General features: G+C 41.1%; 1 protein-coding gene across 1 annotated transcript in view; it reads right to left on the reverse strand.

The window, feature by feature from the left end:
- The window catches only part of LOC104840108 (chromosome unknown open reading frame, human C20orf194), a 138,268-nt gene extending 136,496 nt beyond the window's left edge, over positions 1-1,772 (reverse strand). The window contains exon 1 of the mRNA XM_010580826.1: positions 1,736-1,772. Within this exon, the coding sequence (XP_010579128.1) occupies positions 1,736-1,772 (37 nt within the window). The remainder of the gene's footprint in view (positions 1-1,735) is intronic.
- Positions 1,773-26,633: the final 24,861 nt, after the last annotated feature.

Genomic DNA, 26,633 nt, shown 5'->3' on the forward strand with positions numbered 1-26,633 from the left:
GGGAATAACGGGACGTGGGTGCCCTGGCGAGCAGCGGTTGGCGTGGAAGGAGCGGTGGGTGAGTACGGGGTGTTGACGCTGGCAAGGGGTGCCTCTGAGGGGACAGTCTTTGGGGCCAGACAGGGGTAACTGGGGGCCACTGGTGGGTCTTAAGGGGCCGTGGCTGTGTAGGAGCAGGGGGGGTCGGGGGTGTGTGTAGGGTGCTGGGTAAATGCGGGTGCAAGGGGCTGTGCAGGGCAGAGCCTGGGAGGTGATGGGGCGTGAAGGCAAGTAACTGGGTTTACGTCGTAGTAGGTCTGGGGAGAAAGGAAAGGTTTGGGGGGGGGGTAGGAGAACGTATTGGGGGCAGCAGGGGTGGGTTTGGGGGCTGTACAAGTAGAAGTCAGGAGGACGGTGGGTGAACGGGGGCTAGTTTTGTGCGTGGAGGTGGCTGGTACCGGAGGCAGATGGGAGCGGGTTCCCTGGGCTGGAGGACAGCGTGGGTGTGGGGCCGAGTTCCTGGGTGGGGGGCAGAGACGGGAGAAAGTCTGACGTGCAGATGGAGGACTGGGTCTGGCTGGGAGCAGGTTGGAGTGGAAGAGGGAGGGTGGGCAAGCGGGTGTTAGGGCTGGGTGGAGGCAGTAGGGGTGTTTGGGGGGGTTTAAGCAAGCTCATCTTGGCAGGTAGCGTAAGCAGGTGTCGGTTTTGGTGGAGGGTGAATTCAGGAGAGGTGTGCGTGGGGTTGAGAAGCAGCGTCTTAAAGGGGGTAGCTGGCACGTGGGGAGGCTCAGCTGTTGGGGAGGAGGAGGGCGTGCAGGAGTGGTGCTGGCTCTTGGGGAGGGATGGTGGGAATAACAGCCTGGTCGAAGGAACCTCCCTGTTTTGCTGGGGGACAAGGCCAGACAGAGCTGGGCAGCTGGAGGGGCAGGGTAATTTTTTTTTATTTTTTTTTTAAAAAAAGGCTAAAGGGTGGTTCCGGGCAGGGGGATGGAGACCCCCCAGCTCTGCACTTGTCCAGGCCATGCACTTATGTGCGGGGATGACGGGTGTCCGCTCAGGAGGAAGGTCATCTTTGGGCTGTGCGATACTGGAAAGCGCATTGCCTGGAGTGCCCAGGCCAGTTCTGGTGGCGATGGGAGACTCAGTTGGGTTGTGCGTCTAAAGTCTATCCCATAGGATGAGAAATTGGAAATCTTCGTGGGAATAGGCTGGAAAATGCACCGCGGCTTCTCTGTATATACGTACGTGTTCAGTGGAAGGGGTTTCTGTAAGATGGTTATCTGCTTTGGTTTTATCAGCTGTGGCAGCGAGAGAGCTAGCGCGTATGTCTGCGTGCGTTAGGTGGATTCCCTGGGCAGAGCTGATTCTTGGAAAAGAAGGAAGTGAAAAAAAAAGAATGGTTATTCTAGGCGGCGATTGCGTTCTTGGGGAGCTCGTTACGGAGGGTACCAACCACCCTTCGACGGTGCTTGCCGTAGATTTGGGGAAAGGGGAGCTGCCTGTATAAGCCAAACTCATGGAGGAACAACACTTTGTGTGGTTTAGGAGTTGAGGTTTCTATTTTTTTGTTTGTATTTTTTGACAGTCTGTAGATGGGTGTGTGTTACAGCTAATTTGAAAGGGGTTTTGTGTGGAAACGATGCCAGGCTATGCAAGCCCTGGAAGTCAAAAGCTCCCTTTTTAATGTTTTTTTGCCACTGTCATGGTAAGAATTTTCTTCTAGTTGAGAAAGGGCATTGTGAAATAACTCACTTACCTGTTACTTTCCTCAAGCGATTTAGGATATTGGCCATTTTAAGGGGGCTAGATTTGAATAAAGCCAGAGCCTGCTCTTCTAAATGGCAAAACTGGTGCTGCTGAGTGTAAAAAGAATTGGTATATATCCACTGCTAACGCTGCTTTTTTTTTTTTTTCAGCCCCTTATCTGTTTTGATAAAGCTTCATGTTTCTTTTTCCCATATAGTTCCAGTCTAAAATTTTAACTGAAAATATAATACATGTTTTTCCTCTCTAGGTGTTTTATTTAGCTATTTGTTTGCTTATTTGTTAGTGAGTTGAAGTTTCCAGTAATGTTTTTAAACTTTGAGCTCTGAGAAAAGTGCAAACACGTGTTTTTAGCAGTGTTTAGAGCTTTGCAGTCACAACTTTCACATGCCTTGAGTTTACTCGTGTCTACTGTCAGAAATGGCACTGCAGGGTTGGTTTTGTTTTGTTTTTTTTCTTTTTGGTGTGTGGCTGTCAAGAGCTTGTCTTTAAAAGACTTGATGTGTTATTAGATGCTGTAGGTACAAATGGAAAGTAGAAGGATAGGGGAAAATTATTTTGTAAGTGTGGTATATTCCACATGCTTATCTGTCTGACTGAGAGATGTAATTAAATTTGGCATGTTAATCTTCCTGTCCTTATCTAGATGTATATGATGACTATATTTGTGGCCTTGACTTTTTTGTTTACGTTGAGCACTGGGGTTGTCATGATACAACTTGTGCTTCACTCACCTACTAATCCCTCGCGCCTTCCCGTGTTAGCAGTGAAGAACAGACATCGCAGCTTCGTGTTGCAGTCCACTAATATTCTGTTTGCCTTCTTCATTGGAAAAGTGTTTATTTAGACTTCAGTTAGACATATAGGTAACAAACCTGGGGTGGACCATTTTCTTTCTTGTTGCACCCTAACCGCAAAAGGGAGATTATGTGCAGCGTGTTACTGTTCTAATGTGGATGTGTGGTTTTTGTTTTCTTTTTTTAAGCATGTGTGCTGTGACTTCTTAAAAAGAAAAAGGCGTAGCAGAAATGTACCTGCATGTGATTTTGTTAGCGGTTGTTCCTGGTTGTGGGAATGGCTTCTGAGAAAACAGTGATCTTTGCACAGATCCGTCACGCTCTTGGTGGGGAGGAGGTCGTAGAAGATTGAATTATGAAGGACTTCAAGTGACTTTCTTTTTTAAGATGTGGAACCAGCCACTCGAATTCTTCAAAGACCAAGATCTTGGTTTTACAGGAAGCCGAAATAGAAAATATAGGACGTGCCTGATGCGCTTGTGTTTTCTATTTCTGTACAAACCTCTAGCGGGCTTCTGTGCTGGCTGGAGTCTGCTGCAGGCCAGTGGCTTCGAGCTGCCTTAATCCGGGCAGGAGAGGACTACTGCTCTCAGGCTGTCTGCTGGGGAGGGTGAGAAATCTCCCAGTCGCAGAGCAGCAGCAGCATGCTGGAGGTAACGTTTTCGAGCAGAGGGAGCTCAGGAGCGCCAGACTTGAGAGCCAACTTGCCAGCGTTGGGTGTTGTACGGTCAAAAGGATGCTGCAAGCTTTGAGACCACAGACTCTTCAAAGCGCTTTCTGTAGCTCGGTGACACAAACTCTTCTCCTGCTTGAATTGAATTGTTTCAGCCGGCTGCCTGACAAGGGCTGCTGAGGGAGGTAAAGCACAGGTTAAGAAATGACCGCTGTTTTACATAGATTTGTTCGTCAGAGATGGTAGAGGAGTGGACTAAAAAATTCAGGATAGCACTTGGCTTCTGGGACAGTAATTGTATGCGAATTGTGTATATAGGCACACTGATGGGCAATCTGATATATGATTGTAGCTGAAAATATAAACAGACTATATTTTTGACTGTATAATGAAATACCAAATGATTCCAGAAAACTGGTTTTTGTGTGTAAAGGCACTGGTTCTCCTTTCATGGTAATACTTTTTTTTTTTAGTGGTGGGAGATTGAAAATGCTAAGCAGTGCTTAACAATGCAACGTGACAGTTGGAGGGGAAAAAAAAAAAGATTAGAGTGTATCTTTTAAACTACCTTTTTATTAATTTAATGGAGGCAGTTATGGGCTGCTGATTGAACGTTATTAAGGAGTCAGTGGTAATACAGTGTCCTTGGCCAAAGAATATTACGGTGAAGAGGAATTTTATCTCTAGAAGATTTGGGTAAATCGTAACCTGAGTGAGTTGCTAGCTGGCAAAGAACTATCACAGTTCCCATTCTTAAATAACCGGGAACTTTTGGTCAAAAGCTAGTATACAAAACCATTGTCTTTAAAAAGCTACCTCGGGCAGTTTAAAGCTTTAGGAAAGTCAGGAAACTACTTAATGTATCTAAGGATGTTGGCCATTTGAATCGAATCAGTTTAAGTGCTCAAATTAGATTTGGGTGCTGCATTTGTGCCTGATCCCCATTCTGCTTCTCTCTTTTCATTAGTACATTATCGTGCTTTAAAATGATTTTCTCTTCCATGTTGCTGTGTGAAAGGCTCGCTCAAGTGTTGTGCACGGGTAATGAAAGAATAAGCTATTCAAGTAGGAAATACTTAAGCATTATCAATTTTAAAGAATACACTGGGGAAAAAAGAACCTTTGTATGCTTTTATTTAGTTCTTGGAGGCATTATTTCCAACTCTGGATTTATAATTTTGCTAGGAGGTGTGTGTGTATATCTGTCTAGATATGCATCTCTACGTTTCTATCTCTATGTGTGTTTAAATGGTCTGTTAATTAAGAGAGAAACTCACGGCTAATATTTCACCTGAATTCTCGCTATTTTATTATTACTCTCGCTGTTTTATTTGACAGTCTGATATTTTACTAGGGCTCTCAAGAAAAAAAGTTAATCTGGGAAATAATTCAACATTTTTGAAATATCTGAGATGTTCTACGCTTTTTGCCTTGCACTGAACGGCCAGCATAAATATTTGACTTGTGTAAAGTTTTGTTAATGTTTGCAATAAGCTCACTTCTTATCATTACTTTTCAGTCTGCTTTATAGCAAGGAGTCAATAGCTGAAAATTCAGAACAGTAAGACAATGCAGTGCGCGCTAGATCCTTCCTGTCATGTCTGCTTCATGCACTTCAAACGTCTTCACCGTTGGAGCGTTAGTTATTGGAATTATTGAACAGCTCATGATTTCAACCTGTGAGAGAGAGGAGTAAGTAGTGTCTAGCTGTTGTCTTCCCGCTAAGCACGTCTGAGCATTGAGACCGGGACTGGTGCAGGCAGAGGACAACGTTCCTCTGCCTGCTGATTCCAGGAACATACCACTGCCTCAGACTTGATTGCAATTGCCTCCTTTTCTGCAGTGGTCAACATGAAAGACATTCCTGTTTCATTTCTCTATGTCTGTTTGGATATTGGGGAGTAGCTGCCTGAGTCAGCTTAGCAGAAGTTGTCTGACCCTGCTCTAGATTCTTCCGTTATTTCACAGCCTCAGTTGCTTCTTTCATTATGGATCCAAAATAAGCTCATGTCCAACCGGGTGTTTGTTACCATCTTAGTCAATTTACATTTAACATAAATGGCTTCTATTGAAATATCAACAAATGACTGAGGTTTAGTGCTGTTTTCACAGAAACGGCTTTTTTTCCTTTTTTTTTTAAACTTTCAAAAGAACTAGGACCAGCAATGCTTTTATCGTGTGTCCTGATAAAGTTAAATAACATTTGGAATGCATGTGGTGGATTTCACTTTCCTGGCTTGTTCCTCTGAAGCTTTCGTGAGCAATCAGATTTAAAACCATGAGCTTACTGTGCCTAATGTAAGTGTCTATGAAGATCCATGCTGAAAATCCTCTCTATATTGAGATAATGCTGCTGCTGACCAAACTGTTTTATTATTGCATTAATTTATGATACCCTTGGGTGCTTTTTGCTTAAACAGCTGGTTTCCTTGAAGAATTTTTTTCCAATTTAAAGTTCCAAGCACCGTGCTTGGAATTAGCTTCTTGATCTGGTAGAGCTTTGCTTTTTTGCCTGCACTCAAAATGTTCTCAGCAAGTAGTTCTTTAGGAGCTCTTAAGTCACATCTTCTAAAGCATAGTGAAAAGATGTAGTAAAAAATGCGGAAGATGGGATTGAAAATTATGGGATTTTGTAGGTAAAGTGGTTTTGCTGGAGGAGTGGGCTGCTACAAACTGGAATTCACCCTAAGAAGGACCTCAACAATTTTACTACAGTACTTTGTTCTTGTATAGCCGTGTGCTAATATCTGCCTGTGTAACCACTGCAGTGTCTTGAAAGCAGGGCTGGAAAATTTGATAATCAATTTTACAGCACAGAACAGAGATGATAATTTGCTTTTGTGCATGGCTTTGAATCAAATACTCATTTAGTCACTGAAACACTGAACAGTAATTATGTTTGCTTTTTGTTTCCTGCTTCTGTTCCCTTGCTTTGTTTGTGGCTGATCCACATGGAGTTCCTTTGGAGTCTACTTGAGACTGTCACTAATGCCCTTCCCTCCCTTTGCTTAAAATAAATATTTATTTCATAGAGGCGCAGGTTGCTGCGAAGGTTTTGGTGGATGTGCTGCCTGCATACAATTCAGGGCATGGTTTTGGCTTGTAGAACCTGAAATCATTGGGATTCTTTCCCAAAATGGAAGGGCTCTGTCCTGATTGCAGAGTTGTGAAGTTGTTAGGCTTGGTAAGAGACCTTAATTGCACACAGAACAGTCTTCATGTGAAAATCTGATAAGCTAAATTTGGTGCATCAGAATAGTGGGGGATATTTAGAATAATGTTTTAAAGAAAACGGAGTCAGTGTTTTGGGCTGATAATAGCCTCAGTGCATCTTGCATGATGAAGAGTTTAAATGTTTTACTGATTGGCTGAGCAATATTCCTGCTATAGAAGGGCAGCTAATCTCTGAATCAGGTTGTATGAAATACTTCTAGGATACCCCAGGATCTAGTTAAGGTTCTTGGTGCTGGTTGTGGCTTAATTTGGTAAAACAGGTTTCTTGCAGTGTAATCAGATACAGAATTTTCAGTTCTCTGAAAATGCAGAAGCGCACTTAAGCTGGTTTAAGGGAGATCATGCTAGCAGAGGTGGTCTGGGCATTTGAACCAAGGGTTTTCCAACATGTAAACTACCTTTTTTTCCCTGTCATGCCTGCAGAGCTTGTAGCTGCAGAAGAAATAGCATTGTTGTACACAGCACTTATCTTGGGCGTGCTTATTGCGTGTCGCAAAAACTCAAATGGGGGTTGTTGCTTCGTGCAGTTACAGAGTGTTACGTGTCCTGTTCTGGGTGAAAATTACCTGTAGTGTCTTTTACCATTATCTAGTGCCACTCAGCTTTCTGTAGAGATTAATGCAGGATGAACGAACACAGCTGTGAAGATCCCAATTTTCTGTTATTTGTCTTCTCTTTCTATTTCCTGTTTTTCAGAAACATTGTTTTTTTCTTTGCTAGTTTCTGTAATCTGAAAGGATGCGAAATAAGGAAGGCTACATTAGGAAAACTCCGTTTTGAAGACTTTCGTATTAGTCAGTGTTTGTATTGCATGAAAATTTAATACCCATCTCCAAGGTGGTGCTTGTCTACTCAAAGTATAAGAAGCTTGGCACAGATGAATTAGCATTTTCTTGTAAACTCCTTTTATGAACTCAAATACAGAAGGTGAGAACTATTTTTCCATTCAGAAAATTTACATTGGGTTTAATATTATTTCATTGTGAAGTGAAAGAACAACTGTGTCTTCAATTACTCTGCTTTTAAAGCTGTGGTAGTTTTCATCCCAGCTGTTTTTCCATTATTAGTATTGCTGTGAAAAAAGAAATTACACCTTCAGTGGATTTAGCTTTGTTGAGTTGCTGCTGGTATAATGTATAGCTGTGTATCGAGCGTGTTTTGTTTTTTTTTTTTTCCCCAGTGTCTTTGTGCATGTGTCATTATATCCTTCCTTTCACAGTTTTGTAATGGTCTAAGTGTTGATAATGTAGCACTGTTGCGAGATATTTTTCATGTAGTTGCCTTATCTGGAGAAAATCTATGATTGAGGTTCACCCTGTGCACAATTTTTGAATTTTGTTGCTTGTTACGATTGAGAATATGTTTGAGTTATTATAAAATAAACTTTTCAAGATGGCTTTGTGAAGGTTTTTTATAGCCATGTGCAGCATGTTTCCTGCCAAAGTTGTGCACCTGCCTGTTTAATGATTAATTTGCACGACCGATACCCTATTAATGCAGAGTGGAGAGCGTCACATGAATTTTATAGCTATTTCAGGGCTTAGTATCTCCAACATCTGCTTTTGTTACATGCTTTGATCTTGTGTGGAATCAGCAAAGGCGATGCCAAGAAAAAAATTTCTAGCCATTGCAGGACCTGAGATGCAAAGTTGTGTGGGACTGAAATGCTGACTGGGCAGGTCAGCTTTACAAGAAAAAAAAAATCAGGGAAAACTCCTGCATTATTTCCCATCAACGACTTCTGTGCTGCTAGAAGAAAATATTCTACTGTATCCAAATTGTGAGCAGACATCAAACTTGCTGGTCCACTGGAAGAAAAATATTGAATTCCAAGTAATATACTGGGAAATAATTACTGTTGAGGTCACTGGTCGTGTGATTTCCCCCCCCCCCCCCCCCCCCCCGAAGATTAGGAATAGGCATAATTGTACAGTCAGTTGCTTTTATTTTTGTTGAAAAATTTGGGACTAAATTTATTGTTATACAAGATACACTCTGTATTTCCAGATGCATTTATTTATAGTTGCTGCCTGCTTGCTTGAAGGTAGGTTAGTACACTTTTGTTAACCGATTGATTTATTGCATTCAAACACACAACAGACAGATCTTTAAATTTGGGTCAGTCGGTGTCTGTTTCTCGCAAGCACAGGTTGCAGTGTTTCTTTAAAGTCAGTGTTTTTCATTTCAGGAATGGTAATGGGTGTTTAAATATGCCCTTGTTCAACTTTTGGAGTATGAATCATTTTGAGGAGGTGTTGAAGTGGTTCAAAGTCAAAAACAGAACTTGACTTCCCGCCTATGCACATTTTTTCTAAAACATCCATTCTAATGTTGTTTGAAATATATATATATATATTTTTTTTTCCTGGTGTATATTGCAGATATTCGATTAACTTGTGTTATGTGAATTTATATGCTGAGCCCAAAGAAAACCGAGAGCTATGTAAAACATAATAATGTTAAAATAGTAATTCTTGGATCATTTGCAGCTATTCTCAGTAACTTGAACTGTTAAAGATTTCTGGGACAGCAGGCAAATGTTGTCTCAATATGTGCATAATTCCCTAATGCGAATGGCATAATAATCATTTCTGTGCAGGTCTGGTGTTTGAATGTGAAAGAATGGGGATTTGGATTTCTGGTGGTAAACAGGAATGTGTGATCCAGCTGGAAAAGCTGTAGTGACTTTATAGCCTGTACCTTTTCTAATGGCACTGAAGAATAGAAAGGGAGTAAGGGCACTTCAGTCCCGAAAAGGCGAAGGGAATGAACAAATGAAGAACTGCCCGAGGTTGGCACGCTGGTTGGTTTTATAAAGCGTGCAAGTCATTTCTTCTGAAACGTTCCTGAAGTTGAGACCGAAGCAGGTTGGTTTCTGTTCTCCAGTTCTACTTTTGAGCCCCGTCGCTGGGTGGCTGTGTGCATCCTCGGTGGCAGACACGGCATGTCGGGACTTGGGGTTTGAACGAGAGCTAAATGGGAGAGGGGATCTGTAGGGGTGTGCTTGTGCCAGCCTGGGGGTTGAGGGATGGTGGATGGCTGGACAAATCGAAAATCTCTGCAGGGCTTTGGTTACTGTGAACTGTAACAAGGCTTATGGCTAAGAAAATGTGGGTTCCCCTTGTGTAATGCAAGCTGGAAGGGAGGTGTGATGTGTTCTGGTAGCTTGGAGGTAGAGAGCAGCTTTTCTTCTTTGTCCACATTTCCCGTTAATGTCTTTTTAAGCAAAGATACTCAGGTTTTATATTGCTATAAGTTATGGGAGCGTCTCCACTGAAAGAAAAGGATGGTATCACAGCCAGCGTTGCTTCCCCCCCACCCCTTCTGTTCTGCCAAAACTCTTAAGTGCCACCATATCGGTTTAATCTGTGTTTTACTTTGAAAAAGTTTGGGGTGTAGCCTTAGCATTCATAGGGTGTGATTCCCTTGAGAATAAATAACCACACAACTTCAGGAATCAAACAGAAGTACGGTTTATCATCTCATCTTCTTGGTTCGGTTTCCTTATCTATGAAACAAAGACAAGTTATTTATGTGTTTTAAAGAAGTTCTGATGGTGATGCTATTTACACAGGAATTTGGAGGTTTAGAAGTATATTTTAATGGCAGTTTTGCAATGCAACTGGTATCCAACTTGACTATTCTGAGAATAATACTGTCCTATAGAAGAAATGTGGTTAATGTTACTATAAATATGCCTAAATCATCTTCAGTGAGGCTTATGAAAAAGGATATTGTGTGTTAAAAGTGATGAAGATTAAATGTGATCTTAATTTCTCTATTCAGTGCTGACAGGAGCTTGTCATGTGGAATTGAAAGGAAAAAAAAATCTCTGTGTGAAAATCGTGTTATCTGATCAAAGCTGGTCAAGGCATCAGAATATCTTTCGTACCTGAGGTTTGCTCATTTTCAATACAAGATGGGTATGTATGGGAGTATGCATGAGATGAGACATCGTGCTGAAGAAGACATCCTTTGCTGTACTCCTGGCCTCCTAAAACCCACTGATCTTTCAGCATCTCAAGGCAGCTAGGACAGAAACGTGGTGAAACGTGAGTGCAGACATGAAGGTATAGTGGCTTACCCCCTATAAAATTATACGCTTGGTCTCCTCAAGCAGTGAACCATGGTAAGCCGTATTTTACCACGAGGCTCACCAGAGCAGTTGAGATCTTGCAGGAGGCAGACTGCTGGTGATGCTGGCCCGCAGACCTGCTGTGCTGGAGAACAAGTAGCATCCTCCAGAGCAAGTCACTATGTCTGGGCTGGAGGTTCTCCCAGGGAAGGTGGAGGGAGGTTTTCCCTTTTTTTTGTAGGTTGATGTAACTTCATGCGTCTTGTTCTGGGGCAAAAATGTAGGCTGTGTGGTGGGACGAGGGGCACGCACAACTGCTGTGATCCAAATACTTTTGCTGTTCCCATCTTCTTCTTTGTGTTCTTTCTCAGTCCCTAGATCTTTCTCCACATGCAGGCTTTATGCAGCCTTCCAGGAAGGAGCTGTGTTCCTGTAATCTCTTGAAGAAGGATTTGAGATCTTCTCTTCACACCATGTGTGAGGAGGAGGGAAGGATGCTCTGCCCTGTTGCTTTGCAGACTCACTGCAGTTTGGAAACGGTAGTTCAGAGTGAGCTTCCCCCTCTTCTCCACAGACCCTGATTCTGTAGCAGTACCTGAAAAAGAGATTTATTTTTTCCTCTATTGAGGCTGGAGAGCAGGAGAAGGTAGCTCTTGGAAAGGGATTCCTTGCTTTTACCTGTGGATTTGAAGAAGAAATTCTGTAGGAGACAACCGTGTTATGTGTCCATTGACTCCTGTTTACACTTTAATTTTTTATACATTTCCTGTTGATTTAAAGTTATGATGGACTCATGGACATCAGCAAATTTGCAAAAGCCTGAGCACTTCACGGCTGGGCTTCGTGGCGTCCTCTTTGGGCATCAAGGCTGTCTTGCTTTTCTGTAGCAAAATCAAATAATAGGTGAACTCCTGTCATGCACTGAAGGAAGTCTAACTGTTCAGGTCTAGGAAGACTTATAGGATGCTGTAGACACAACTGGAATTGCTGATTCCTGTAGTGTTTTATAGCATAATGATTTTGTGAGTGGTGTGGCCAGAAGCAACAAATTCACACTGAAAATTTAAGAGTAGGTGGATTAAGGCCACTGTGCATCGATATGGGAGGAGATAAACCACTATGAATGGTTTCTGTGATATCTATCATATCTGAAGAAGAAAACCCACTCATTTTGAGACTAGAAAGTATTGTGGAAAATTTTTAAGTTCTCCTAATTTACACATGTGATAAGTGTAGTACAAGGTTCCCTGCCTAATGAACAGCCTGAGTGTCAGACACCCTTTGGGAGTCTGGGCTGTTGATGGGCTTGTGATGGGCTAAAGATTAACTGCAGGCCAGGACTGTGATTTGGCACGAGATGCTTTCCCTATAATCTCCAATTAAATAAAGCCCCCTGATAGCTATAATTTTAGTGGGGTTAAATATATGTACACAAACATATATATCTTTCTCTACAGTGACTGTCTGGCATTTTGACAGAGGTTCTCCTTTCTGCTAATGACATAGAGTGGAAATCACTCTGTAGCTAAGAGCATTGTTGTAAGCTTTTTCCCTTGGTTGTACATGTTCATCATTAGCTCTTGAATATACAGACAAAGTCTTTAAAAACAAACTCTGGAAAAAATTGGCCCTAATTAGTTTTGTGTTGCTGTAACTTCTGCATGCAGTGAAAATAGTAGGAGTGGTAAGTTTCTAAATTTTCTTGTTGGGGTGTTCTTACGGCAGTTACGTATGTACTTCTTAGGTGTAAAAACACTTGTTGTGTAGGTAAAGCTGTACAATTACCTAGGTGTGGAATTAAAGTAATTATTGTGCAGGTCACTTGGTGTTCGTTAATATGTAATATCCTGTTTAAGTGATGGAGCTAAGGAGGAAGGAAGACCAGGTCAGCCATGTGAAATAGTTGTCCAAAGTAGTTTTGATATATATTACGTGAGGTATGTTATGTATTTCTCATCTTGTTAGCAAAGGTCTTATTGATTATACAATAAAATATCTTGCAGACATATTTTCTGGCACTGTTACTGTTTGAAACATTCACTTACATGTAAAATAAACCCAAATTGTGTGGTATTTTGAAATTAAACCCTGCTTGGGATCTAAAAACGTAAGTAAAATGTTGTTACGAGTTGTCTTTTGAGGAACACTATCCGTACACTGCATGGGAGATGACCATGCTAACATAGGCACCGAGTATTTTAGGTGACTGGAGTTAGGTGATGTCAATATGGCACCTTCAGCCTTATTCCAGGTTGTCTCCAGAAATATTTCTGCAGGAGCTTAGCACGTGCAGATGAATCCAAAGAGAGTACAGCATGCTTCTCTGCCATCTTTGCTTCCCGGTGGCGTCAATAGCAAACTCATGGCAGCAAATTGCAACAGGATTTAAAATTGGGAAAGGAAATTGCTGTGGATCACTTGGTCTGTTTGGGTTGGTGGTTTTTTTTTGTTGTTTTGTTTTTTGTTTGTTTGTTTTCACAGTCGTGGTTTATACCTTGACTTCTTCCTTGTGTTTTCGGTGAAGTTTCAATTCAGAAGGGTGTACCACTCTTCCCTCTCCAAGTGAATTAATGCAGGATAGAATTACAGGATTGATTCATGAACTGGTTAAGTGCTTTGATGCCTAATTGGTTCAGTACAAGTAGGTACTTTGCAGCCCTTGTAGGCTGAGGCTGGGGTGTTGTCAGACTTCTGATGCCAATCGGAGTCTTGGCTGTCAATCTAAAACTGGTCTTAGAGAGCTGTTTTCCACACCAGTGTTCTGGAGAATGCAGAGTCCTTTCCCAAGCTGACTGTTAAACTGCAGAGCTCATCATGAGCACTGGAAATGAGAGCATGGTACATATGGATACATATCGTGTTACTTATTTGTACTGAGGGAGTATGTAGGAGTCCTAGTCATAACATTTGGATTGTGTTCCCCTTAAAATAGTCCATGTTGTACGTTGTCTTGATTATTTGTACCGATGGGATTCATGTTCACTGGTTCAAATAAAATTTTCTGCCTTTTTCATTGCTGCTCTTTTTATCTTAACGCTTTGGTTGGGTTTTTGGAAGTTGTGTTATATCCTTTATATCCTTAATTCACTTTTAAAATCTCTTCTCCGTGTAATTATAATTGAATTCTGCCCTTGGGCAGGTGTACTCATAATCTTTTAAGAGCAGTTTTAAAAATAGTGAGGGTGAAGAGCTGGTCATAGAAAGTAACATTAGTTGAGTCTTTGGACTGTGGAATAGTGAAGTGCAGTGTCTATTTAAAAAAAAAAAAAAAAGTCGTGGGAAAGATGATCTGTATAGCTACAGACCCATCAATCTGACCTTGAGAGCAAATGAGGCTTTAGAGCACGTTAAAGGAAATAATCATTGGAGACAGACAGAAATTCCCAGGTAGGTTTGCCGTTTGTAATGATGCTATTTTAAACAAAATGCATCTTTGGCAAGAGTGCTAATTACATATGTGTGTGGGGGGATGTCTTTAAGCATCGTTTAGGATGAAGGCATCTGTAACAGATAAATACTATCTGGACTTTGGAAGCCCATTTGATCAAATGTCACCCGGAATAGTATTGAAATAGAGAAGCTGGGCTACACTACGTGACATATGAAGAACTTTTCACCTTTGGTGTGGTAGCCAGCAAAACCGGACTAAGCTGACAACCAAGTTGATCTTCCATTCTGTCATTTCTATTGACATAAATTAATCGGGCTCCTCGAATGATAGGCATCTAAGGGCAGTAGTTGAGGAGGTGTTAAACAGGTAGGGGTTTAAGAGGGGAGTATTTGGTAAGAAGTTGGAGCTGGAACCTGATTTAATATTTTCATTCATGACCTGGGTAGAGTGCACAGATGTGCACTGATTACATCACTTACGATGTCACTGGGAGCCTGGATACAGAGATCACACTACCATCCTGGAAAAGCAGGGTGAGTAAAATGACAGAATGGGGATGGAACAGCATTGTGCAGTGTGGCGGTGCGTTCCCGGTGATTTACAGAAAAAGCCTGTTAAGATGAAGTTCTACAAAAAAGACCCAGAAACAGTAATTGGTCTTTGAATGGTTGTTATTTGTCAGCATGATGCATTTCAAAAGACAAAGTAAAAAGGCAGTGAGGAGAAGGAGGGAAAATGATATTATGGTTCAGAGCACTGATAAGAGCATCTCCTGGGTAATATCATCACCCTCTGATCAGATGTTTTTTCTTTTAATCACCTGTTAGTGAAGAGGATTCTTCTGCTTTTATTTTTAGGGGCTCTGGTTGTCATTTATGCTTAAGTTCTTTATGTCTATTGATTAGCAAATGCTCTTGCCTGCAGCTATTTCTTATCAGCATAAGAAATGGGTAGTTTTCATTCAACAATGCTTCACGGGTGCTAAACATAAACTATTATTTCAATTACCAAAAGTGCACTTTGCCAGGCGTCTTAACACTCCTCCCGCAATTTGGAAAAATGGAACAAATAATGATTTTTGAAACGAAACAAGTCCAGATGTTTCATCTGGAGGGTTTGATCGTTCACTTCAGCACCAGTCATTCGATGATCCTGTGCATCGCTCGCTGTACAACCCAGTGATATCTACTCGGATGCATTACAAACTGGAAGCCAATAATTGCAGAACACTTTGTCATGCAGTCTTCCCTTTTAAAACATATTAATTTGTATTGGAAGTCTTTTTTTTTTTTTTTCTTGCCCCCACACACATTGCTCCCCAGCCTACAGCTTACACTGGGAGCAGATACAGATACTTTGTTTCCTAATCGTTACTATGTCGGTGTTTTCCCAAATGGAAAAAATATTTTTATATTAAAGTTTAACTATGTGAAAAGTTGTGTGAAGGCCTGTAGCACCCTTAATATAGAACAACGGCCTTGAATGGAAACAATGAAAGCAAAATAACGTGTTTATGTTATCGCTCAGCATTGTTCAGCATGGTGAACTTCTGACAGCAGGCTGGGTGTTCTCACCCTGTGCTTTTTGTCCAGAGCTGAAACTAACCCCAAAACCACTGTTTGAGGAAGCCTGACCTTTCGAGGGCTCACAAGAGGTCTCAGGTGCTCTTCTGTATATAAAATTAATTTGCAGGAAGTCCAGTTTTTTCATTGCTTGCAATGTTGTTATGTTTGGGCTTGTTGTTTTTTTTTGTTTGTTTTGTTTTGTGTGGGGTTTTTTTTGTTTGCTTTGGGTTTTTTGTTTGTTTGCTTTTTGTTTGTGGTTTTTTTTTTTTTTTTTTTTTTTTTTTTTTTTTGAAGTGCAAGGTTTTATGTTTCCAGCTTTCTGCTGAAAGTCATGTTCTCCCAGTTTTGGTCACTTGCGTCATGGACCCAACGGTACATGGAGTCACTGTTCATGTGATAAAGTTTATGTGCTTAAGTGCTCATAGGATTGAAACATCAACTTCATTTTAGCTTTTAATGATTTGGAAAATTCAACTAAAACCTCACGTGGGAAGTTATATTATTGGTGAGGAATGGTGGATGGAACCTGTGCAACAGCAATTATATATGTTACAGTTTTTATGTAAAACTTCAGCAAGGCATATTTGGAAATTACTCTTTTTGTTTTTTTTTTCTCCCTAGATTTGTTTACATAAATGATTTTTCATTTGTTGCAGCCTTCCTCATTGGGTCAAAAAAGTGATTATTTTTAATAGAAATCTGTAATGATATTGTTAGTAACCTTGCAAAGGTTTTGCACTAGCACGTAATTTTTATGTAACTCTTCACTACGCCAAGACTTTCATAAAATACTCCTCTTGCCAATGCACCCGTGTTTGGCAAATGTGGAAATGTGACCAGGGTAGGCAATATACTAAATGCTGTGGAGCAAATTAGTGGCTGGATGAGGTTTTTGGAGTATTAAGGCTCGTTTGGCAGAGCAATATACGCTTGTTGACAAGTCCCCGCACTGCTCATGTAGAAATAATTCTGTCTCCAGAGAAAAGAGGACAAAGAGCCATGGGAAAAGGTCTGCTTTTCAGTTCAATATGGAGCGGTGAGGATCACAGGCAAAAGACAGCTCTGAACCAAACCTGTAATAAATGAATCAGCTGTGACTTTCATTACTCGCTCTCTGTGCATGAATTACTTATTGATCATTATGCCAAACAACATTAACCGTATGAAATCCTCTGTCTCACTGAGGTAATAAACCTGTCATGCAAATAGTAACTAAATTCATTTGGGTTTGGAAGCAACAGCAAACTCTGCTACGTTTGAGTCGCAAATTTTGTATGAGCTCTGTAAAAATGTCCTGTTTGCTCTCTGATGTTAAAACGAGCTGTTGTGAAAGGTCCCGTCCTGCGTTGGATAGTTTAGTTTAATGATTGTCTTTGGCCGAAGAGCCCTGTCTGCCTTCAAGGATTTTGTATGTTTGCTGTTCATGAAACACTTTTGGATTCTGCATTAAAACTGTTGACCACACATAGCAGAAAATGGTGGCTCAAGTTAAGAGCTGTGCCATTAATTTAAAAGCTTAAAATTGCTGAGCATTCAATATTTATCAGGTTTTGTGTTTTCTGCCTTTAAAATAGCTGCCCTTTCAGACAGTCGTTTAGGAGAGGGGGGGAGAAAAAGAAAATCATTATGTAATTTGTTATGTAGTTGATGGCAGGGGTTTAAATGCTGCTGATCCTTACTGGTTTTGTGGTGTTATTGCCCATTAACCTTCATTTGAAATGGGTGGCAGTGCTAGGGCATGCTGTACCTAGGGCAGCTGTTGCTTTCTCACCTGTAATATTTAACTAATGGTGAGCAGTTAATGTGCTTTAATTTTACAGCTAAAATTTAAGGCGACTTATTTCTTGGGGAATGCCATTTCATGGTTTGAGAATTGTCGGATGCTTCAAACTCTGCTCGTTAAGCTTGCTGAGATGAGAAACGCAACCCCTAAGTGAAGGGGTATGCAGCTGGAGAGTCTAACTGAATACTTCCACTTTCTCTAAAATAGGGATTGTAATTAGTGGAACGATTTGACTACGAGCCAGTTTGAGCAGCCTGGCTTAATCTAAATAAAACCCAAATGCTTTGAGCAAGTTTTGTCTCCCTTTTCCCGAACTAGGCGTTAATAAGTAAATTAAATAACGAGATGCAAAAAGCTCAAAATAGTACCACAGAGCTCTTGGCAGGCAAGAAAGCATCTGTTTCTGCAGGCAGGATGAAGGGAAAAACAAGTTGGGTCTCCATCCTTGTCTGCCATCACAGCTCTCCTTCATCCCAGAGCTCATCCCGGCCGGTGATGCTCCTGAGAGCTGGGTACCACCTTTCTCTCTGCTTTCCTGTGAATCACGTTTGCTTTTTGAGATTGCAGCTCTGTGTATTCAAGTAGAAAAGGGCTCTGACATGACCTGGGCTGTGGGATCGCCACCCACCCAAGTGCTCTGTGGTTTTGGTACTTGGGATGCTTGAACGGGCTCTGAAATCGGACGTGGGTTTTAAGATTTCGGAGGAAACATTGTACTACTGTCATTTTTACGTTTTTTTTTTTTTTCTTCAAAACCGCTGCATGTGAATCTTTTGAAGCTCAGAGTTAAAAGAAGTCCGTAGAGTCCACTATGAAACTTCTCCACTGTGTCAGCGGTGGCTGAAAGTCTATTCCATGTGTCTGGCTGCCTTTAAACTGAAAAAGACACCAGCAGCACGAGTTTTTATTTATACCTTTGCATAGAGAATTTTAGCGTAAGAACAAAATGGTTCCTGAAAACTGTTGTCCAGTGACTGGTACCTTTGTATTTTTCATGTGTCAAAGAGGAATTTATTACCATCATTGCTTCACCTCTTATTCCTTGTTCTATAAATTTTCTCTGACAGATTAATTTAAAGCACAGGAGATGAGAGGAAGTTACTGACCGTGTGACGCATTGATAAATCTGCGGTTAGGTCTGGGAAGCATTCAGCTTGAAATTTCCTCCTATTAATAACCTGAAGTTTGGTATTTATTGTGTTAAATAGCAGAAATGAGTACTAAGACACTAAGATTGCCCTCAATGCTGTGGCCGTGCGCATTCATCAGCCCGACGGCACGGCAGAGAGATGCTTTGGGCCGGGAATAAAAGTACAGTCAAGAGGAAAACAGCCTTGTTAGATGCACAAGTCACATCAGCACCTCCAGATCCTTCCCACGAAGGCAGAGCGCGGCCGGGCGGACAATGCGGCAGTGTTTGAACGTGCTGGAGGGAAGCACTCCATGCTGGAGTGGGTTATTGCTTTCTGCTCAGGAGGACTCCGCGTAAGTGGTTCTGCTAATCCTTCCTGATAGGGTGCATCCGAGTATCGCATCTTAGTTTCAGCAATTTTAAAGCCGGAATGAACTTCTTACGGGGCTTAAGGGTGCTTACCGTAGGTGGTCGGTGTTTCTCTTGTAACTAATGTTTTAAGATATCTTGTTTATGAATAGAGATAACTAAATGAAAGCCTAAGAAGCGAACTGGGAAACTGGAACAAAGCAAAATCTTTTCCTTTCCTCCTTTTCTTAATAAACTAATGTGAATTTTGTGCAAAATCCCTTTAGTGCAAACGTGCTTTTCCTATGGATGTTACTGGAGTGAGGACAGAATTCATGATGACTGAATCCTAAATAAGAAGGTGGGATTTTTTTTTAGAGACGGTTAGTTGAGAGGTGGCCTGTAAATCATGCTCAGCTTGGTAGTGAAGTGAGGGGTTATATCAAAACTTTGCATAAGTAATGTTGAGCCTCCGTCTTTGTTTTTGTTGTTACAAATCTGTTGGGAGCAGATGGAATTTCTTTTTTTTTTCCCTGCTACTGTCCAAGAATAACTCCTTTCTAAGTCATTTCGGAGGCAATGGGAAAGGTGCATATGGCAAACGTGGAGATGGAAGCAGTGATTTTTGCAGCTACGCCTTCTCTCGGGGAGTTTGGCCCTTAGCTGGATGGCTGCAAGCTCTGCAGACGTGCCCCTCTGGAGCGCCCACCCCAACTCCACCCCGCTGTTGGTTAAATAGTTTCTGTTGAATTTCTGTTGTGGTTTTGGTTTGTTGGTTGTTTTTTTAAGGGAGGATTTCTTTGCTCTGCAGCGATTATCAAGGGAGCTGTGCGTTAGATGCTGCCTTACTACAAGAAAAGAGAAAAAACCAACATGTATGCGTACCCGCCTCTGCAACTGAGAAATCAGTAGGCTGGCGGTTGTGACCTTCCCTGCACTGCCGAGCTATTTCATAGACAAACACTCAAGAGCTACTTATTGTATAAAGAAATGCTAACAGATCTTGGATTATAAAGATACTGTAGCGAGTCTGTTGCTAAGGCTGCTTTGACACAAACCATAGATTCTGTATTATGTGCCAATGAATGCATTGTTTCCAAATTTTCAACATTTATTCCAAAAATAAAATGGTTTCTCATAGTCTTTGCTTGATTAAAATGCACTTAAGTCTATTGTTTGCAAGCATTTATTTTTTTTTAAAGTGAGTTTTCTTGCTGCTTCTTCCATCCCAGTAGGGAATCAAGGCTTGGTGTTTAAATAGCCAGGAATCGGTCTTGGTGGGTTAGGAAGTATGTGATATGGATTGTAAATTTTATTGTACAGATGCATTTAATAAAGCGTAGCAGTTTATAGTGTCTAAAACCACCCCTTTTCCTAAGGGATTTATACTTGCTGGTTGCAGCGAGGCTGACAAACACGCTCCGGTATTTGAAAATCACTGCAACTCTTCACCTCCTTGACTTCAGAGCTGTTGAGTTACTGGATGTCTTGACATTTGGTTTATTTTCTCAGGCTCTTAAATAAACATTGTGGTGGTTGGAATGGCGTGCATTTACTTCATTCTTGCAAGAAGCTGGTGGAAAAGCTTAGGCTAGCTAGTGGAGTAAGCTGAGTGTAGTTGAACTGATCTGTGCCAGCAGTAGAAAGTTTTCGTTTAAAGGATTAAGATGATTTAATCAAATCTATGTGAAGTCTGGCTTTTTTTTTCCGTTCGCTAAGCTAGGATACTGGCTGCGTATGTGGGTGTAAACTGGTACAGGTGACTTCTCGTCTCATAGGCGTGAACAGCATTGTATCAAAAACTGTATTTCTTTAAGGCGGCAACTAAATGAGGGATTTGCAGAGCATTCATAGAGTTAACCAAATTTGTTGACTCTTTCAGAGGAATTTTCACCAGCCCTTTAACTTCCCCTAATAGAAGTCTGCACGCTGGAGGGTTTGCATAGGTGGATTTTTATGCTCACCAAACATATGGCTGTATTGCACCGACCTTCTTAAGCATCAGCATTTCTGGCACTGACTCGAACATACAGGTTGGTGTTAATACATAGATGTGCTAGAGTTGTGTTTGATAGCAAATTATTTCTTGAGGAACCTTAGAGTTCAATATACTTTTTTTTTTTTTTCGTTTTTTTCCCCCCCCTTCCTTACCCCCTTAATGCCAGATACTTTCATGTTGGTACGTAACCTATTTCGGCAGCAGTGTAACTGTGTTTGGGGGCATATCGAGTAGATGAACCCAACATACTGCTGCAGCAGAAGCACAAGAGGAGTGAGAACACGTAGCCGTACGAGCGCTCGGTATTTGCGTTTTTAGTATGTAAATGTAGTCCTGCCTAAATTCGAGTCATCTGGATTATTCTTTATTTTTGAGTTTTGTTCTGCTTAACAAAGGGAAACTTCTCAAGGAAGCTAACTGTGTACATCTGCCTTGATTAAATACTTGAAGTATTCAATATTTAGCTCCTTTTTTTTCCAACTTGGTGTGAAATTGCTTTCATTAAAAATGAGTCATTTGGGGAAAATACCACTTGTGCTTTTCTGCAAGGGGTTACAAATCATTCTTTTTCTCACTGTGGTTAAGAATTTAGCACAACAGTCCATGGGATAGAGGAACAGCTGGCTTGAACTGGAAAATGTAAGGGGAGGGAAGAAGGACTGATATACTAAGTGTTTATGGAAGGTGATGACAATTCTGTACCAGTATGTATGTGGAAATGAGAAGACCCTGTAAACCCAGAAACTAGAAGAGAGAGCTTTTTGTTCCCATCGTTCTTTCTCTTGGATATTGGAAATCTTAAGATAAGTGTAGCTTATTCATGTTATGGAGGTAGGTGTTCATCTCCAGTTGCTTCTGCAGGTGCTGAAAGATGTTTGGTGGGAAGGGAATAGAACTGGAAACAAAACCAGGCTCTGCGGTCAAAAATCAATGATGAGCTGGGTTCACCTCCGTAAGCCAGCGGTCGTAGTCCCTGGTTGAATGACCGTTCATAGTCTTTTATGTTGGAGTGGCTATTAGGGAAGGGAGCTCATGGTGGCTGGAGAAAATATGTCTGGGAACAGAATTCACTGAGATGAGGCAAAAAATGGACTATTTTAATCAGATTTTGGAAGACTGTGCTGATGGAAAAGATTGGGTTATTTTTATTATTGGTGCTCTGTGGACTTCTCCATCTCCCCTCAGTTGATTTCTTCTCTGTCCCCTCCTTAAAGCCAAGTAATATTTACATGCCTTTCATTCTTTACAGTAATACATGTGAGGAGAAGGACATTTTTGGGGCAGACAGGATATTCTTGTATGATATAAACATATATACTTTATTTCTAGGGGACCACACTTTCCTCATTCTCTCAAGTTTAATATTCAATGCTTACGAGGGCTGCTATGGATGTATTAATTGTACTACTCATGGCAACCTTGAGAACAGTTTCCTTATTAGCTTGTTTATCAAGGTATAATTAGATTACTATCGTGTCTGAAAATTTGTTTCATTAATAAATATAATATTTTCTTCCAAGTTGTTTTTTGGGTGCTTAGCTGTCACATGCTACACGGATATGTCACTCGTGTCAAGAAGCAGAAGAAAAAACTGTGCCACGTGTTGCATTTTATTGGGTGTAGGAGCTCTTGTGAATATTCAGTAAAAACTGTTGCAGCAACAGATCGATGTAAACAAACCCAGGCTGCCCCAAACACATGTTCCAGCCTGGATTCCTCTTTGACTATTGATTCCCTGCTCTTTGCATGACCTTCTCCGTGTTGCTTCAGCCAGAAACCTGCTTTAAAATGTTAGAGACTGTCATTCTGTAGTTTCACAAAACCCTATCTGGATCTTGGGATGTATTTTTACTGTTTTCGTGATCTACACCTGAGGATCTGTGTCAAAATCCTTTTTTCAGGTCAGAACCAAATGGAAGTTAACCTTCACACTAAGCTGTTTTCTAACTTATGTTTTGGTCTTTTTTTTTTTTTTTTTAAGGGAACAATTTTCCCAGCAGGTAACACTGATACGTAATTTTTGAATGTCAGACAGGAAATAAAAGAAATTATTTCTGTCCCTGTTAGGAAAGTGGGTCAAGCTGTGATATTTATTTATAGGATGTCTCAATATTTTGATTTTCCTTTTTTTTTTTTGCTTCAAAACTGACTGATCCTGGGCTTGAGCTTTTCTGTAAATGCTGCTACCAGGTACTATGCTCTGCATTTGGCCTAGAAATCAGCAGTGGTGGAGGGGGCCAGGCTTGCAGCTAGAACAGACTAAACTTGCTTCTTGAGCGTTCGAATGGAGTATTTTGGGGTGCTTTGGTTAGGAAGAACTGGGCAGCGGCTTCATGTGTAGCTTTGGAAAAGGGACAGAATTGCTGCTGCTGATTTTGTTGTAGAGACTTGGGGTTTTGCATATGTCTTAGTAAAGTGCAGCAGGATGATTGTCCTCCACTCCATGGGGATGACCTTAAACTCCATTTATTTCTGATTTCTGCTGGCTGGAAGGTTAAGTCAGCAGCTCAGCTCCATTTCATTCGCAATACAACACACGTCCCACCAATGAATGCTTTTTGCCTGGGTTTAAATGTAGGACTGGTAACTTGAAAGCTTATCAAAGTAAAGTGCTCTTCAAGTGGAGGAGAATATTGACGTGTCTGTCAATTCTGAGCATGTGCTTTAAAAATTTTGATTACGATGCCTTATTTACAAGGTACACAGGTGTGGTGTACCGCAGTTTAAATGCTTGTACATGTACTTAAGATACATTTTTGACTAATTGAATATTTCTAATTTTGGGAAAGTGCTGAAAAATCATCCGACAAACCTTGTGCGCTATTTGCAACTGAGTGTGAATCACAATTAATTTTTGAAACAAAAGGGAGAGCAGGATAACGAGCGAAAAGATGTTGACTGCTAGAAAAATGGATTCAAATTGGTAGAATCAGAAGTTCATCTTGAAATGGTCTAAAATAGCTCATTTGTAAAAAAAAAAATCTTTCTTTGGTAGATTATTAAGCCTTTGAGCTAGCAAGATCTTGAAGAAATTTGTCTAGATATGTGTTAAGTTCTGCACAGATTGAATATGTGTAGACTCTTTTCTGTTAAAATTACACTGATTGTATTTTACCCTAATATGAGTTGGGAAATCTTGCATGTATGAATACAGATGATACAAGCAGGAATTGTTAAACTAGAATCTTGCATAGAATTTGTTATATTTTTAATTTCTAACCAGAATTTAAGTAGTGCAACACGTTATTTTTTAAAAAGGGACTCTGTAACCTTCCAGAGTGGGATGATGGATTTAGATAATAAAGGATTCTGCCCTCACCCCTTCTAGAGAGCTAAGCAAAAACGTAATGATTGGAGATAAAAGTTTGATAAATGCAAACTGGAATTAGGACACAGGCTAAGAAAAAAAATTAAATGACATAGTTTTTTTTTTTAATCCTTATGCATATATTTAGAACCGTCTCTTTTTTTCTAGAAGATATACTTTATTTAAACATAGGTTATATAGTATTTGTTTTATATATTACCTGAAGTCAGGCTGGATCATCTAATGCAATGAATTGTTTTTTTGCTTTTCCAGTGGTAGTCCTTGATGGGACCTGTCTGGCTCTGGAGATCTTTCAACATTAGCCTTTAATGATTCTCTTTGACGATCGCAATGATGTGTTTTCTCCTTACTTTCATCTTGCAGGGTGTTGAGTTTTGGGTGATGCTGAGGCAATTTGTGCGGGGTAAGACTGTTCGCAAGGGCTCTTGGCCAAAAGTTGTAAGGATTCATTGTGTGCAAGGGAAAGAGAGGGGTTGATATATTCCTTTTTCTGCTGCAAAGTTAGATGGTTTATGATGTGCGAGCTTTATTTGCTTCTGCTCTGCGCTGTTGTCTCCTCCTGCCTGGCGTGAAGCAGACAACTTACTGCTATAAACTCCAGGAGCATTGCGGGACCACCAGTGAAGGACGAGAGTCGAGTTTTTTTTAGACGTTACAAACACTTGCAGCTAAATTATCTTTATTTCAGAGAACTAGGCCAAGATCCAATAAATGGATTTGTGACCAGATGGGGAAAGCATAGTGCAACTGTTATATCAGCTTAATAGACAACTGCTGTAGCGTCCACCATCTGCGTGGCCGTTGTCTCAGGTACGAGTGTTGGATAAAGGTGGGCTTCAAGGGGATGCCGTGAAGTGGCCTTTTGTCATGGTAACACTTCTGCATGTAATACAGGCACTGGGGGAAGCGTTTTGAAGAAAAAAAAAGACTGATAATCAAGATTGGAGTTGTTGCGGTATGGAGGCGGAGATCAATGGTAATACAGAGATAGTAGAGCAAAGCCACAGAAATCTGCGCTTACAAAATACTGCTTCTGTGAATACCGCTCTTGTGCTGTATTGATAATAATAATATCTTCTATTCTTTGTTTTCCCCATTAAATTTGAATGGGGGGAAGAATTTGCAGTAGTCAAGGTCCACAATAATGTTTACATTTACACCGCAGCTTGGATGTTTAGTTTGACAGAGATAAAGCTGAGGTTATGCAGTGAACGATGCTGGTTTGTGGTCTCTGAGGTGGGGCTGGAAATAAAGAAGGAGTAGGATAGACAGGGATCTAAATTTTAGATATTTTCAGTTTGAATTGAATATCTGGAGAAGCTTGGAGGCAAGAACATCAGGTGGAGCTACAGCACGTTTCTGGCGCATCCAAACGCGGGTGTTATTACAAGGCAGGGTCTCTAACTGGTGGTTGTGAAGCTGGTGAAATGTCTGTGTCTTTTGAGATCCAGCATGCTTTCCCCCCCCCCCCCCCCCAGTGCTTCTGACATGAGGAAATGGGGTTGGAGGAGGGAAATGGCTTCTCCTTTATTGTTTCTGTTGTCTGAGTGTTGAGGTTGGGTAATTTGGTGTCTTGTCGAATGATTTCTCCCTGGATATAATTTGCTTACATATTATTACAACTTTTGGGTTTGTAGGGTAAGAGAGAGGGCAAGCTTCTGCTGTAAAGAGGAGCTGAAGTGTGTTTTTAGATGAAATGTCTTCGCAATTCCTCTCCTTCCCCAGCAGGAGAGCTGGTTGGGCAAGCAAAACTTTAAAGGAATGACTGGACAACTGGGACAAGCTCCAGGTGTGGCTCAGCTTATTTAAGCCGAGGAGGGGATGCGTTTCAAGGTCGGCGCTGCTGAGGATGCTGAAGGCAGCTGGCAGCGCCGGTGGGATAATGGCAGAGGCACCAGCCAGCCCCAAAAGAGATGACTTTGATGGCATTTGTTTTCAGTGACAGCAGAAGAGCAGGAGCTGGGATGGCGTGTCAAGATTGGGAGTGTGACGGAGATACTGGTGGCCAACTGGAGAGGAGCAGTGTTCGAAAATAGTTGGTTTCTAGCTTGTTGACGTGATGATTTTTAAGACTGTAGCAGCATTTGTTCCTTCTGATCTCTCTCAGGCTGTCCACAGTCATTCAGTCGTCTTTGGAGCGCAGCAGCTTGTCAGATCAAGGCATATCTTTCAGGAGCAAAGAGGGATTTAGCAGGTTTGCAAGTATCAGCGCTGCACGTTGTGACTCAGACAGGAGAGGCTGTGTTGATAGGTTTTACCTGCTGCAGTTTCTCTGAGCATCCTTTCTCAGACCTCGAAGGGCTTTTCAGGCTCTGCCCTTATCTCTGATCAGCAGCCAGGAAATCACTTTCCATATTTTTACATATCTCACACAGAAGAGAAAAGCTAATCTCTTCCTTTGAAGTAACAGTGTTTCCCATATCAAATTAACTGTGTCAGTAATTCAAATTTTTTTTTTTTTTCCCTGAAGCAAGACAGCTCTTAAGCATCAATTCAACTGTATCATGGAAAGTAGGATGAAAACAGAAGCTACTAAACATAGAGGGTGATCATCACTCCCCTCTG

Source organism: Haliaeetus leucocephalus, unplaced genomic scaffold, assembly GCF_000737465.1.
Source record: "Haliaeetus leucocephalus isolate CR32 unplaced genomic scaffold, Haliaeetus_leucocephalus-4.0 Scaffold741, whole genome shotgun sequence".
NCBI lineage: Eukaryota > Metazoa > Chordata > Aves > Accipitriformes > Accipitridae > Haliaeetus > Haliaeetus leucocephalus.